Below are 14,750 nucleotides of genomic sequence, written 5' to 3' on the forward strand. Positions count from 1 at the left end.
TATCTCCATGGATTTGCTACTGCCTTTCTTGTCTTAGCAGTGTGTGCCATTAGTGGCCATTTAGTTTTTATTGTAGTATGGAGTACAGATAATTTTGAAGCCAATATAAATGTCAGAAATGCTAAAGATGAATACATGCAGCAATGATTTCAGTTATTTACTAGATTGTGACAAGATTACAGCAGTGTATTACCTTTGAGTATTACTTTTAAGAGTGTTACAATATGTCTATTGCAAAGTACAGTGCAGATTTTGCAGTGACTGAATGACTGACCTGTCAGCAATGTATTTCTTAATTGTGGCTAAGTGCTTGGAAAGAATGTGGAACATAATGCAAATAGGGAGTATCTTCTCTTCAAGCTTTTCTGCCAATTATAGTTATGTGGTGCCACAATGTAAATATTTTTATCAGAAAGTCATTGCAAAAGGATGCAAATGTCTTTTATCCTTTATAAACCTTTGAAAATAACCCTCTTGGGTCTTTTGCCTTTTGCTGTCGGCTCTGAATGGCACCCCAGGGAGTTGACATCTCTTATCAGAAATGAGCAGCCAGGCAAGGGGCAGTCAGCATATTGAGAGGCCATATTAGTGTGTTGGTCAAGGGCACCAGACAGGTACTGAAAGGTCTCTTGTTGTGTCAAACAAATGCTATTTCCTTCCTGCCTGAGTGAGAGCTAATTTTTTTGTAAGCTTCTCTTTTGGCAAAAAACACAATAAGGATATATAAGGCAACCTTTCCAGTGAGAGATTAGCATTAGGTTATCACAAATCCACAGATTAAAAGTGCTGTGGTCAATGAGAACAGATATTGTAAGATTAAATAAAGGGACTAATTGAAAGTGGTGTCCCATGGTAGACAGAAGATTGACACAATATTGTGTAGATATAACCATGGACTAAGTAGAAAGTGGAAGAATAAAATGCACAGTACTTTTCTCAAAGGTTATAGTTACGATTGTACTGCTCTGGTGACTTAGCAGTTGAGTGTTGTGGGAGTAGGAGAAGGCTTAAAAGTATATTCTCTGTGGTGTTTAAAATACTGAGAATTTATTGGTGAGATGAGTAATATTTTAGATTTTTTTAGTAATCCTTTATTATAATATTTTAATTAAGAAATTAGATATCTGAGGTAGAGATGTGCTTCTAAAAATTAAAATCATTGGCAGGAGATTAATTAAATGTATCATGAGACCCTTAGGTTTTTAGTCTGCATTGCTGAATATTATTTAGTACTGTGTTATTAGGGCTTTCTGCTTTCATATCTAGCAAACTCTGTTCTCTCACTTTATATAAACTCTACTCTGAACTTTTCGGTCTGGTTTCTGGTGATGTCAGAATTGATTTTACTGAAGTTGCATGCAGGTATATCAGTAGATTAAAACAGTTCTGTCCTGATTTACCTTGAGAGAGATAGTACCTATTTGGTTGTTTGCTCTGCTGTGTTTAACCACCAAATCTGGACAGCAAGTGAAAAGGTTTCCTCTTAGATAAATTCTCTCTGTTGCCTTCTGGTTCAGGAAAGAGAGAGAAGATCTTTGTCTTTCCCAAGCAATTGAGAGAGGTGGGGAGCTGCCTAGTGTGCTGGATGGTGCAGGCAGGAGGGAGCTTTGAGCGGCAACTGTGGCTGGCAGTCTACTATAAAAATTAGAGAACAAACATCACTAGGCTGCAGGAATGTGATTATCAGGAGGGGACTGTTCAGAGCTTGTTGCAGCTGTAGAAGCCATTGAAAGGTGACAGCTAAAATTTAGCAAAGCTGAAGGAAGGACCTGCCTAGCAAGGACAAAATCAGCAGTGGAGACTGACTCTTGAAGTGTTGGGTTGTTTTTCAGTTTTGTGTTGGAGTTTTGTGTTTGTTGGGTGTTTGTTTTGACTTGTGTCTCTGCTGAGTAAATTTTATTAGTACTTTAGAGTGTTCCTGTCTCAATGTACCCCTCTTAAAGGAAAGAAATGAGCAAGAAATTGGGCAAAGGGAACAAGAGACCTGTGTGGATAAATAGAGAACTCCTGTCATTACTCAAGCCTGAGCAGGAAATACACAGGAGGTAGAAACAGAGTCAGATCACTTGGAATGAATATTGAGGGGTTGTCAGAGTAACTAAAAACAAGATAAGGAAGGCCAGAGCCTTGGAATTAAATCTGGCCGAGGATGTCGAGGACAACAAGAAGGGTTCTTCATATAAATACCTCCATAACAAAAGGAAAACCAAGGATAATATGGTGGGGGCACTACTAAACGTAACAGGGAGTGTGGTAGCAGAAGATGCAGAGAAAACAGATTTACCAAACACCTTTTTTGCATCAGTCTTCATTGACAAGGGGTTCTCTGAGATTCTCTGGGATTCTCTGGCCTGGGAGACAAGGGTAAAGGAATGTTGGAAAGAATTTCCCTTGGTCAAGAAGGATTGGGTTATAGACCACCTAGGCAAACCTGACCTCCAAAATTCCGTAGACCCTGATGCAATGCATCCATGAGTGCTGAGAGAGCTGTAGAGGCCATTCATAATCATCTTTGAAAGGTTGTGGAGGTCAGGAGTGGTGCCCAAGGACTGGAAGAAAACAAATATCACCCCAGTCTTCAGAAAGGGCAAGAAGGAGGATTCAGGGAACTCTATTTACATGGATAACAAGAAGGTAATCAGGAGTAGCCAGCGTGGACTCACTAATGGTAGATCATGCATGACTAACCTGATTGCCTTTTACAATGAAACAAGTACCTGGATGGATGAGGGACGTTGTCTACCTCGACTTCAGCAAGGCTGACACCATGTCTCTCACCGCAGCCTCACAGGCCAACTCAGGAAGGGTGGACTGGGTGAGTGGACAGTATTGAGAACTGGCTGAACAGTGGCACAGGGTCTCGTTGGATGCCTTGGTGTCCCCCAAGGTTCAATACTGGGCCCATTATTCATCAGTGACTTGGATGAAGGGGCAGATGCCTCCTCAGCACGTTTGCTGGGAGGAGTGGCTGATCCCCCCCAATTCTGTGCAGCCCTTCAGAAGGACCCTGACAGGGTGGAGAGATGGGCAGGGAGGAGCCTTCTGAAATTCAGCAAAGGTGAGTGCAGGGACCCACATCTGGGGAGGAATAGCCCCACACACCAGCACAGGCTGGGGACTGCCTGCTGGAGCAGCTCTGTGGGAAAGGCCCTTGGGGTCCTGGTGGACAGTGAGCTGCTCCTGAGCCATCAGTGAGCCCCTGTGGCCAAGAAGGGCAATGGGATCCTGGGTGCATTAGGAAGAGCATTGCCAGCAGGTCACAGGAGGTGATCCTGCCCCGCTGCTCAGCCCTGGTGAGGCACATCTGGAGTGCTGGGCTCCTCAGCACAAGAGAGGCAGGGAGCCCCTGGAGCCAGCCCAGAGGGTGGCAACAAAGATGATCAAGGAACTGGAGCATGTCTATTATGAAGAAAGGCTGAGGGAGCTCAGGGTTGTGGAGCCTCCCTCACTGGAGAAGAACCATCTGGACACAGTCCTGTGCTGTGTGGTCCAGGATGGCCCTACTTGTGCAGGGGCATTGGGCCTGATGACCCACTGTTCTCCCTTCCAACCTTACTCAGCCTGGTCTGTGTGAAAGTCCTAGAGTCTGTAGGCCAGGCCTCAAAGCTCTAACCATCCTGAGGGATCAACTCTTAGCTATCTGGACTTCGATTTATGTGAAGAATTCTTGTTTATCCTGCTACAATTGAGTTACTTTCCTATGTCTGCTGTAGGGAATAGCTTCAGTGGCTACTATCATTTAATTCCTGAACTGCTGGGGTATGATACATATTTTATGGAAAATACATTATGTCGTTGTTGACTGGGCAATTTAAATAAATAAATAAAATAAAGCTGTAAGTTTTTTCTGGGCTAGGAACATATTTGTGTTGCAGCTCATTTCATTCATTCTGTGTTTGAGTGAGTTCAGAATCTAGGATGATCTTGGGGTAAGAAGTGTTTTTAATAGAATTCAAGGTTTAGTGTATTGGGGAGGGTTTGCTTTACCAGACCGTAATTCAGCTGGTGGTGGTTGCTATATTGTGAAGTATTAATGTCTTGGGGTAATGTTTTAGCAAAGTCAGGGAAATAGAAGCAGTAGGAATCCAGCTCTGTGAGTCACTGTCAGCATTTAATATTCATACCTGCATGTTCTAGGAACAGAGGCCATCATTCATTAAATTAGTTGCCCAAATGAAGCAGTTAATTGATGAGCTGTTAACTTAAGGATAGCTGGAGCTCTTTTTGTCATCAGTGAAAAGGTATTGCTTGGGAAGAGCATTATGATTAGGATAATTATTTGAAAATATTTAGAAATTATAGGATGAAATCAAGATTCTAGATTTTGTTTATCCTTTTTTTCTCCTCTGGTTTTCCTCCTTTCTGCTGCTTCTTACATGCTCCAACAAATAAAATTTTCAGTTTTGTATTTGCACTAAATAGTCTTGATGTTCTAGACTTACTACCAGGCATTTACTATCTGATGCTGTGTACAATGAGTATCTGAGGAAAATTTTAAAGAAGTAAAGACTGAGTTTACTTTCTGTACAGTGAATTAATCACTGACTTGTAGATATGCATCTCCTTTCCTCTTACCCATCCTGTGAAATCTTTGAATTGACTTTCAGCCTCCATCATGGGTAACAAATTTTTGATTGTACTGTTAGATGAAGCTCAACATTATTTTAAAATCAGCTTTTACTGGATCTTTGGAAAAGCTGAATATAAATAATGAAAAGAAGAGATGGTTGGGATGATTGGACTATGTTAAACAAGTAACTTGTGAAGGACTTAAAAAAATATTACTGGGTTCTCCAGTAATAGGTAAAAGCAGCTTACATTCAATTTACTGGCATTTTGATATGATTAAGTGATCTCTTTCATAGAAATCTTTTAGCAAGGAAAATGGTAGACAAATGTCACAGATTCCAATCTAAGTACTAAGGAAAACTTAGGAAATACTGACAAAAGTTTGCTGTATTTGTGTGGAGTCCTGCTGAACACACCTGGTCATGCATAGAGCGATATGGTAGCTTACTTAACAAGCTCCAGTGCACAGCATAATTATGTTAGAGGAAGCTGGGAAATGGAGAACACTAAACAACTCTGTTGGGTGACCAAATTCAGCTTTAAATGAAGTCCTAGTTTGTACTGAGGTAGTGCTATAAAGCAGTTTGTGACTGCTCTGGTTAAGACAGGCAGGAGCACCAAGAGCTTTGTCCTGAGCTAACCGCCCCCTCACTGCCTTTCTTAGGATATGGGCCAAGATACAACCACAGTATTGACATGGAGAAGGGGCAAGTCTAGTGCAGATGTCACAGATTAAAGTGGAAAGAGAGCAGAAAGACAGAGGAACTGCTTGCCTAGGGAAACAGGAAAGTAATACCAAGTCCTGTCCTAAAGGCAGGAGTCATCACATGTCTGAGACCCTGAGAAGAATTGCTTCTGTCCAATACTTGACAGGATGTGCCAGTTGAGTAGAGTTCTGATCTAAGAGTTCAGAATCAATTGACAAGAATATGTGCAAGTTGAAAAAATCAAAAGATTTGGCAGAAAATCTTTTCTCTAAAACCTTGAGAAAGTTAAATACAAAATGGTTATGTTAGAAGGCTGGTAGTGTTTTTTTTCCTTACACTGGTTCTTCTGAAGTCAGAGGAGGAGTGTTTACAAGTTATCATTCTGTATTGCTTACAGTTGTTACAAATCTATAGGTTTTAGGGGGTTATGTTCAGGATGTCGATATCCAGACTAAGAAATAAAAGTGACAGATGTGTGTAGCCGAGAACTCTTTACTTCTGGTGAACAAAAACAGAAGCACAAATGTGTAACTTTGGTATTGGAGATGAATGCTGGTATCAAGACAATTGTCAGTGTTGGTGCTGTCATTTTTATATTTGGCAGTTAGGCAAACTGTATTGACTTTAATGTCATGTAGTTACATTCCAGGAAAATTTAAACATGGTGCATATTGTGATTGAGTTTGATAGTTTTCTGGCTGATGGGATTCCTCTCTAACCAGTGGTTGCTCCTCAGCAGTGAAAGGGTATCTGAAATAAATGCAAGTATACTTAGGTGTTACTGTTTCTTCAGGATGTTAATTTCTGCCCGTAGTTCTGGGGTCATACTTTTGTTGATCAGACAGCATGATAGCTGAATGCACAGGTGTACTCCAACTGCTGAGGAAACATCTGTACTGCTGACACCTTTGCTGACAATTGCATTGATACTGTCTGTGCTGCAGCTTAGGTCCTGGAGGTGATCTCTCACTGGGGAAGAGGAGTGGCCCAGCTACTGCACTCCTTGCATGTGGCCTCTGCTTGATAATGTAATGTAAGAATTTGACACCCTTGGAAGCAGCAGTCAGTCATCTTTCAACTTGTAATCATCTGCTTCCTTTTCATAGTTTTTTTTTTCCTATTAATTCTTTAATACTACTGTTTCAAAGAATAGAAAATGTCCCAATGACAAAAAAAAAAGCTAATTGTCTTAGAGTTATATGGAGAAGGAAAAATGGAATGAAATTGAATGTGTTGCATAACATTCTGCACTAACACTTTCCATGAACACTTCACACTTCATTCCCTAATAGGTCTCCTTGTCCTTGTTTTATTTTTGAGGTGTGCCGATGTAAATATTTCAAAGAAAACTTTGATTTTATTTAATTTTATGATTCTAACCTGCTTTTAACAAGACAACCAATCCTCTTCCCTTCTGCCCAGCAACAGAAAGCCCTACAAAACTGCAGATGCAGTGTACAGTAAAAGGAAGTTCTTTCTGATCTTCTGTGGTTGTGTATGCTTGACTTGAACAGTCTTGTAAACAGCTCTCTAATCTAGAGAAAATCTTGGGATTAACTGATACCAGAAAGAAAAAGGAGCAATCACACCTCTATGGAATCAGAGTATGTACTAAGGGAGTTAGTGCAGAATACGTTACTGTGCTTTCAATTTTCACCTTTGCTTTTGTTACACCAGCTTTGCTCTGCAGACAGGTTTAAGGGAAGGATAATTTTTTAAGGATGAAACTCAATTTTCAAAGGGGCATGGGATTTAACAGTATAACTGTCATTAAAGTTTGTGAGCTGCATGTAAAGATGTTGAGAGTTTTATGGCTTACATTTTTAATGCAGCTGTGTATAAACGTCTTTTCTACATTCTACTGCAACATTAGTTTTATATCATGTGGAACTAAGCTATTTTACCTTCTATTTAAGCATATTCCCAGGTATCATTAAAAATAACATTTTAAGCCAGATTTTGTGACAAAATGTCAGCTAAATGCACTGTTGATTATAAAGCTGTTTCTTCAAGCTATTTTCTGGAAAAGAGGACTATTTCTTATTGTACAGTTCTGTGGACACCACTCATACTGACTTATCACCCCTGTTTTCATGCTTGTTTTCTCCAACAGAAAGGAGAGCCAAACTGCAGTATTTTTTCTCCAGAAACCACAGAGCAGCTGACCTTTGAGATTCCTCTGAATGATTCTGGCTCTGCTGGACTTGGTGTGAGCTTGAAAGGCAACAAGTCTCGGGAGACAGGAGCTGATCTTGGGATTTTCATCAAATCTGTTATTCACGGAGGTGCTGCTTTTAAGGTATGGAAGAAGCACGTCAGGAGCTGAATGTGTTAGAATACTGTCATTTCTATGGTGAGGGCTGAATCTTACTTGAGAAGCATTCTAGGTATAAATACCTTTGTATCTCATTCCTTTGGGTGAACTACAAATATAACACTGTCTCGTGGTTTCTGGGGTTGTGTGCAAAGCAAGAAAGTCTGCCAAGGTGAAAATGAATTGTTGCAAACCTTAGGGAACATTTGGATGCTGCAGGAAATGGGGAAGGGGAAGAAGAATAAGGATAGATATGAGTAGAGGATGCTTCGAGCCTCCCCACGGCCTACAGGAAAAGTTTGATTGCTCAGTGACAGAGAAGTTGGTACCTACAACTGTGCCTATAAATAAAAAATTCTCATAATTTTCTTATTTTTTTATTCAGAATATTTTTATTACTGTATTAAAAATGTCTTGGCAGAGCTTGATATCAGTTGTGCAGAAGTTATCAGTTTTTCCTGAGGTGGATTGAATTGGTAATATTAAATTGGTAAATGACAGTATTATGAGTTGTTCTGTTCTTTCTAAGCACTGTACAAGGACTGTTGTATATTTTATCATTAAAAAGTATTTGACTTATTGTCAAATCTTTAGGAAAGCTGTTGACTGCATGTTTTTGCCCCAGGTAAAACTTGGAAAAGGTAACTTCTCTGAATTGGAAACAAATTACTTAATTTTTTAGAGCTAGTATGTTAAACACCTGTAGAACCATAATGTAATTTTTCTCTTTTATCTCAGCAATTCCTTGCAGTTCTCTCTTCTGTAAAAATACCTTTTAATTCCGTGTTATGTAAATTGCTCTACTGACATCAGCCTGCTGAGTAAGACAATTCACAGCATTAAAAATTCAACCCTCATCTATTTACAGCAGCTAGTAAATAGCAATAATCAAGGTTTTAGGTTTCATAAGAATGTTTAATAGTTCCTTACTTCTGTTATTTACCTTTCCTAGTCTCACAGTTATTTCAAAAAGCTTGGATCTTCATCTGATTGCATTACACCAGAACTGAGTTAACACACATTTGGCCAAAATAGGACTGGATAAACTCAATTCATGTGGGTGTCTCCTGCAAAGTACGACTCATTTTACTGTGGAAATGAGGCTGCCCTCTTTGTTTTCCCAGCTCTGTGTCCACACCAGTTGCAAGTTGCAAGACAGTGCATTGCCATGGATAAACTCCTTGTTTTGGATAGCCAAGCTGTGGAGCCATATTTCGTGTTAGTGGGCTCACAGCCTTACTTGTCACATCCCAGACCCATAAGACAACCTTTTTCTGTACGTTTGCTATTCTCTCTTCCCCCACAGTGACTCATTCCAGAGCAGTTAATTTTGGTTTGAGATGTCTGCAGACTCTTAAAGCAGGACTTCTGTGCTCACCCCTGAGTGAACAGGCACCATGACTGGGAGATTATTTTATCTTGTGATGGCCTGTAGTCCTGTGACCTGTTCTCTATTCTACCTCATTATAACCCTTCCAGCAATTAGACCTGTGTTGTGGTAATGGATCTGAATGTAGGCTCCAGAGCAAATGAGACAGTAGCTGAGGCTCTGGCTTCAACCAGAACTGTTCAGACACTCTGTCCTGTGTGCAAGTGCTCACAGAATGCAGTCTTTTTGGCAGTGTTTTAAGACTCGCAGTCTACTGTTGTGTAATGCATGGAGAACAGCTGGCTTTCTTCTGTCTAATGACCTTTACATAGAACATAATCTAATCGGTGGGTATTAACAATTAATAAAATTTCTTGTATCAAGTTAAAAAGTGTGCACATATTTGTGCATAAATATTTAAAGATGTTGTCCTATTGTCCTTATTTTAAATCTCTTCTTGGAGCAAGTTTTGAAATAAAAAGCCTTTCTTTCCAGCTGGTAGTTGTCCAGAGCCTTTTCCCATGCTATTCATTGGTATTCTCTGAAATGGATTATTATGGATTAAGACATGTGCATTTGCTTTCCAGTGTACAGTGCTTTCTTGGGAAACTGTCACAGGCGGAAATCTTAATCTCACTGACATGAGAATTCTTTCACTATTTATCACTTCTGCATTCAGAATTTAAATTTTTTTCGATATTGGTGTATCATGCTAATAGAAGTGTGAACTTTATCCCCTTGTCTTTATAGTCATTGTTTTCCTCAGAAGAAGAAATGTAATACGTAGAATTTCAACACATTTGTTTCACTGATAAGTAATTGCTCAATCCTTCTAATGCTGTATAAAGGTTTTGAGATAATAAATTTTTTACCCCTGTGTTTCTTAGAATGAAGAGTAGACTGTGAGATGCACACCATCTTTTTATGTTACCATTACTTGTTATTGGCTTGATCCAAGGTCTGAAGAGAGGCTAATATTTTTAATTTTTTTGATATATAAACACATTAATCTAGCTCTAATGTGTTAGTGGCATTGTAAAGTGTAGTAGGGGACATTTTAAAAATCATAATGGAAAACTGAAGTATCCTATCTTTTATGATTATTCTTTTGTCCTAGCTAAAGGTTTTAGAAAATGTCAATGCATGTAGCATCATACCTGGTACAGTAAGACTCAGTCCTCTTTAATGGTCTTCCTACAAAATCAAACAAAAAAAAAGCCTTAAAAGTTCCAGGTTTGTATTCTAACACTGTATCCCACAGGAATAAAACCAGTTGCTTTTGTTGATTGAACCATTATGTCCCTACTTAGCATCTATTTTTTAACATCTCTAAGATAAAGAGGTTACTGGATTACTTGATATTTTTACTTAGGCAGAGCCTTTCATGTGAAGAAAACAAACAGTTGACTGAATTTAAATGCATTGTTATTCCCCCAGCTTTGGGGATTTCAGCCTTGCTCACCTCAAGACATCTTCACTTTTCATTTACAATGCGTTCCTGAGGATCAGGTACTTGCAGTCCACTGCAGCTGAAATGAAACAGAGCCATTACAAGAAATGATGTAATATTTTCTATGTGTGCATTTGTTCAAATGATAATGGTGTAACTCAAACATCCTTGGTCCTTCTGAGTGCTGCAATAAATGTTGCTCGTTATGTGCAGTGGATGGAGAAATTGGATAATTCCAATAATTGCCATTAGGGCATTTCTGACAGAAATGTCATTGGTGTGATAAGGGAAATAGCTTATTGTGCCTTGATTAAAAAGATAAGTCCCTGAAGATCATGGCAGTATATCTTCCTGCTCTACTGTAAATAGTGGGAGTCTTGTGAATGACTGTGAGAATATGGCAGCCATGTGGTAGTGGATTCTGCCCCTTGCTGTGAGTTGTCATAAAAAACCCAGCATTTTTTTAATAAGTGAGGAAGAGTAACATCAGCTTCTATTAAATAACTCACTCGCAGTTCCAGAGATGGCATTTGAAAACTGTTCTGCTGAAATGCCAAATGTTGTTTTCCTGCTCAAAAGCCACAAAGAAACCTACCTCTCAGAGATGAAAGAAGAAACGTGTTAAAACAACATTTAGCTTGTTTTGAGCCAAGCAGATTTTCATGCAGTTCAGGCTTCCAAACCAGGCCATAACACAAGGGATGTGAAAATCTGTGTTTGGAAACTGTTTAGACGTGGGGATTTTTTTTTTTCCTGGTCTCTAAAGAGGCGAAAGGTTTTTCTGTGAAGTAACTTCTGCCTGTTGTGTGAAAACAGCATTCAGCTGTCTTCCAGCCTGGCTTATATAGGTGACTTAGCAAGTGTGCTTTATCAATATTTATGAATGATGCACATTTTTTTTCTTCTATCGCAATTGAAGTGTCAAATTCAAGTTGAATTTTTCATGTAAATCGTGCACATAACAGAGGGGCAAGAAGGGCAGATGTATCAAAAGAAGCCTGTTAAGAAGTAATGTAATTAAAATATAAATAAAGTCTCATACAGAAGTACTACAAGAAAAATTGAAAATTGGGCCAATACAGAACTTTGTGAGGCTCAGTGATTAGTTTAAAAATGTGTGCTGTGTTCAGGACAGTTGCATACTTAAGTGATGTAGTTGTGACAAGATGCATTTGGCATTGTATTTGTATAGACTTTAGAAACAGACTTTAACAGATATTTAATACATTATAGTATTTTCTCAAGAAAGGAAAGACAGTAATCCAAGAAACTGTAGGACCATAGGGGGAGGACATGAAGACCTGTAAAATTTTCAATGTTTTACAGAAATTTACAAAAAATAAATTTTGTTTTCCTCAAACTCCTGTTGCTCTGAATAGCTCCATTCATTTCAGCAAATTTTGATTGGACACAGAGGAATTAAAACATGTGCAAATAATAAAATTTTGGGTTCAGCAATTTTAACCCTTGTCTCCCCTCTTGTGATGGGATCATTTGTATATAGAGAAAGAGTGAGGTTAACTTACTGACTTTGGCTGTATGTACATTTAAGTTGGCATAAAATATTCAGCAGAGTGGTGGGAGAGGTTTCAGTATATCTTCCAAATGGCCTCTCCTTTTCTATCCTCCATTCCCACACCCTCTCAAGAAATGCTTTATTTCTCCTAATTTTCCTTCTCAGAGTGGCTCGTCTCCTAATTATTTCTTTCCATCTTCTTGTCCATCCCAGTTTATTTTGGATTTTGTTATATACTGGTTTTTTTGAGCTTTGTGGTTATCTGTACTCTGCTGTAGTAATGATGATATGCAGTTCCAACAAAAATAACACTTAATAAATCTGGGTGTGTCACAGCTACTGTAACTCACTCAAAAATGACTTCAACTTGGCAGCAGTAGCAGAATAGTGAATGGAACATCTTAGTTACAGAAAAAAATAGAAATCAGTATATATATTTTGTACTGCTCAGATGCATAAAATATGTAAACAGTTCAGATGAGTGCCTTATGAAGAGTTTGTGCTGAACCTGTGAATCAGATTCAACTAAGCATTGTACTTCTGTGCAGGATCTTCCATGTTACGGTTCCTTCACCACCTTCTATCAGATGTCTTTGATTTCTTTCTCCTCCTTGTTTGAGGTCTAATGCTAGCCTGATAATTGCAAACTTGACAAGCTTTGAAAGAAATTCCTCTGTCTCAATTAAATAGACCTTATTTTCTGGTTAGAGAGAAATGTCCATGGCATGCTGTTTTATGAAAAGAAATAAATCACAGATCATAATGACAACAGCAATAGGACTCCTAAATCACAAAATAGCAGTGGTCCACAATTTTATTACACTCACAAATGTCACCTTGGCAAATGAAGCTGAATTACTTTTTCAAAGCATAGATTACTTGATATGGCTCAACCCTAATTTTGTTACTGGCAGCAGTTTTGAATGTTGTAAAATAGGGATAGCGTTAATTAGTAAGGATGCTTAAATTTTAGTGACCATTCTGTACTGAAGACGCTGGCCCATGTGATGGCATGAGAATTGTGACAAGATACACACCAATAAGATAGTAAGACAAAACTTTTTGAGCTATGTTTTACCAGATCTTAATAGCAGATAATTATGCATGAAAAATACATTGTAGCACTCCTTTGTGGTTGCAGTGTGGGTACTAATAGTTATAGTGTGAGCCCATTAAACTAACTAAAAGCTGCTTTTCCCTTTTTTTGAGGATGGGGTGGGTGGGTCGTTTTTTGTGTGGTTTGTACTATTTTGGTTTTGCGTTTTTTGGTTTGGGTTTTTTCTTAATTATTGTTTTAACTGATACAAATAAATGGCAAATGCAAGAAAAGGAGCAGTCTGTGCATGAATGGCTATGTTTGTATTTGCAGTATGAACTCTTTACAAAAGTTTTGTGAATAGAAGGAGACAATTGCCAATTACTGGAAAGAAAGTTATTTCTGGCGCTGTCCATTCTTTTATTTATTAAGTTACAGGAGCAATGTCTGATTGTCTGCATCGTGCTTTCCCATATGTAGCACCTCTTCTTAATAATCCCTGGGGTTTCTGAAATTGTCTCTGTTTGTCGCTTGCAGGACGGTCGTTTGCGAGTGAATGATCAGCTGGTTGCCGTCAATGGGGAGTCGCTCCTGGGCAAGTCCAACCACGAGGCCATGGAAACGCTCAGGCGCTCCATGTCCATGGAGGGCAACATTCGGGGCAGGATCCAGCTGGTCGTGCTCCGCAGGCTGGAGGTGCACACAGAGGTGAGGCAGTATATGCATTTATTAGATCAATGTTGTTCCAGTCCCAGTGGTTTTGCACATCAGAGAGGATGGCTCAAGTCTTGGTCACAGAGAGCTTCTCCTGGCAGAATTAATTCTCCTCTGGAGAGAGGACTGAAAAATTGTTTCTGGTTGATATCTTCTCGTCTTGCTGTGCTTGTTGAGACTAAAAGTTGCCTCTTATTTTGATTCAACAGGTATTGGAACAAAAGAAAATATTATTCCAAAACAAGTTAATTTAGGATAAATGTATTGATGTAGTTTTGACTATCTGCTATTTCCTCAAGGCAATTGCTTGGATACAGGCAATTTAAATTATTCTGATTTCATTTGTTGCTATAATCAGAGACCTGAATATCTTAGTATGACTAGGATTTTGCTTTACTCTTGCTTTTTCTTTTTCATTAGTACTTAATGTATTTTTTTGAGTGTGTTTTTCTGGACTTGCTTTTTTTTTTTTTTTTCCTTTTTCTCTTGACTTTCAAGGTATGAAATATTTTACTTTTCCTTGTCAGATGAACATTTCTTCAGGATGGGTTTGAGTTGATTAAGATAAAATCTATTTAAGTAAGGTAACAAAATAAGGAAAGAAAGGCATTTTTAACTATTATGTTTTCTAGACATCATATAAATTGATGTTTGCCAGTCGCTACTTATTTCAAAAAAGATTGATTTTATGATCTCCCTTGCTCTCTCTTTCATTCATGCGTGCACACACATATGCACACTCTTTTCTCATCTTTACATACGTGTATACGTGTATACTGTCTGCCTTTTCTAGTCACTCCAGTTTTACTTTTAACCTTTGAGCAAATATTTTATAAAGCTTTAAATATTAGTAGTGTTCTTTAAAATGAAAGTACATACAAGTAGATTTGGGGTGTAAAAGATTGTAATAAATCTCATTATAGAATTCCAAGTTATTTTAACCTTCTTATTTAATGAGCATTACTGGAACATTTTGAGAACAGTCTTGTTTCTGGCTGTATTTGCATAAAATTCCAGAGGAAGGAAGAGGATGCAGGTGTCTTGTAATTTAATTGGTTCTTAAATATTTTTCTGA

General features: G+C 38.5%; 1 protein-coding gene across 4 annotated transcripts in view; it reads left to right on the top strand.

The window, feature by feature from the left end:
- PARD3B (par-3 family cell polarity regulator beta) overlaps positions 1 to 14,750 on the top strand; it is a 391,710-nt gene that overhangs the window by 188,204 nt on the left and 188,756 nt on the right. For all 4 annotated transcript variants that reach the window (XM_063162314.1, XM_063162315.1, XM_063162316.1 and 1 more), the window contains 2 exons: positions 7,390 to 7,575; positions 13,499 to 13,669. In XM_063162314.1, coding sequence (XP_063018384.1) covers positions 7,390 to 7,575; positions 13,499 to 13,669 — 357 coding nt within the window. The remainder of the gene's footprint in view (positions 1 to 7,389; positions 7,576 to 13,498; positions 13,670 to 14,750) is intronic.

The sequence above is a fragment of the Melospiza melodia genome, chromosome 8 (assembly GCF_035770615.1).
Source record: "Melospiza melodia melodia isolate bMelMel2 chromosome 8, bMelMel2.pri, whole genome shotgun sequence".
Taxonomy (NCBI): Eukaryota; Metazoa; Chordata; class Aves; order Passeriformes; family Passerellidae; genus Melospiza; species Melospiza melodia.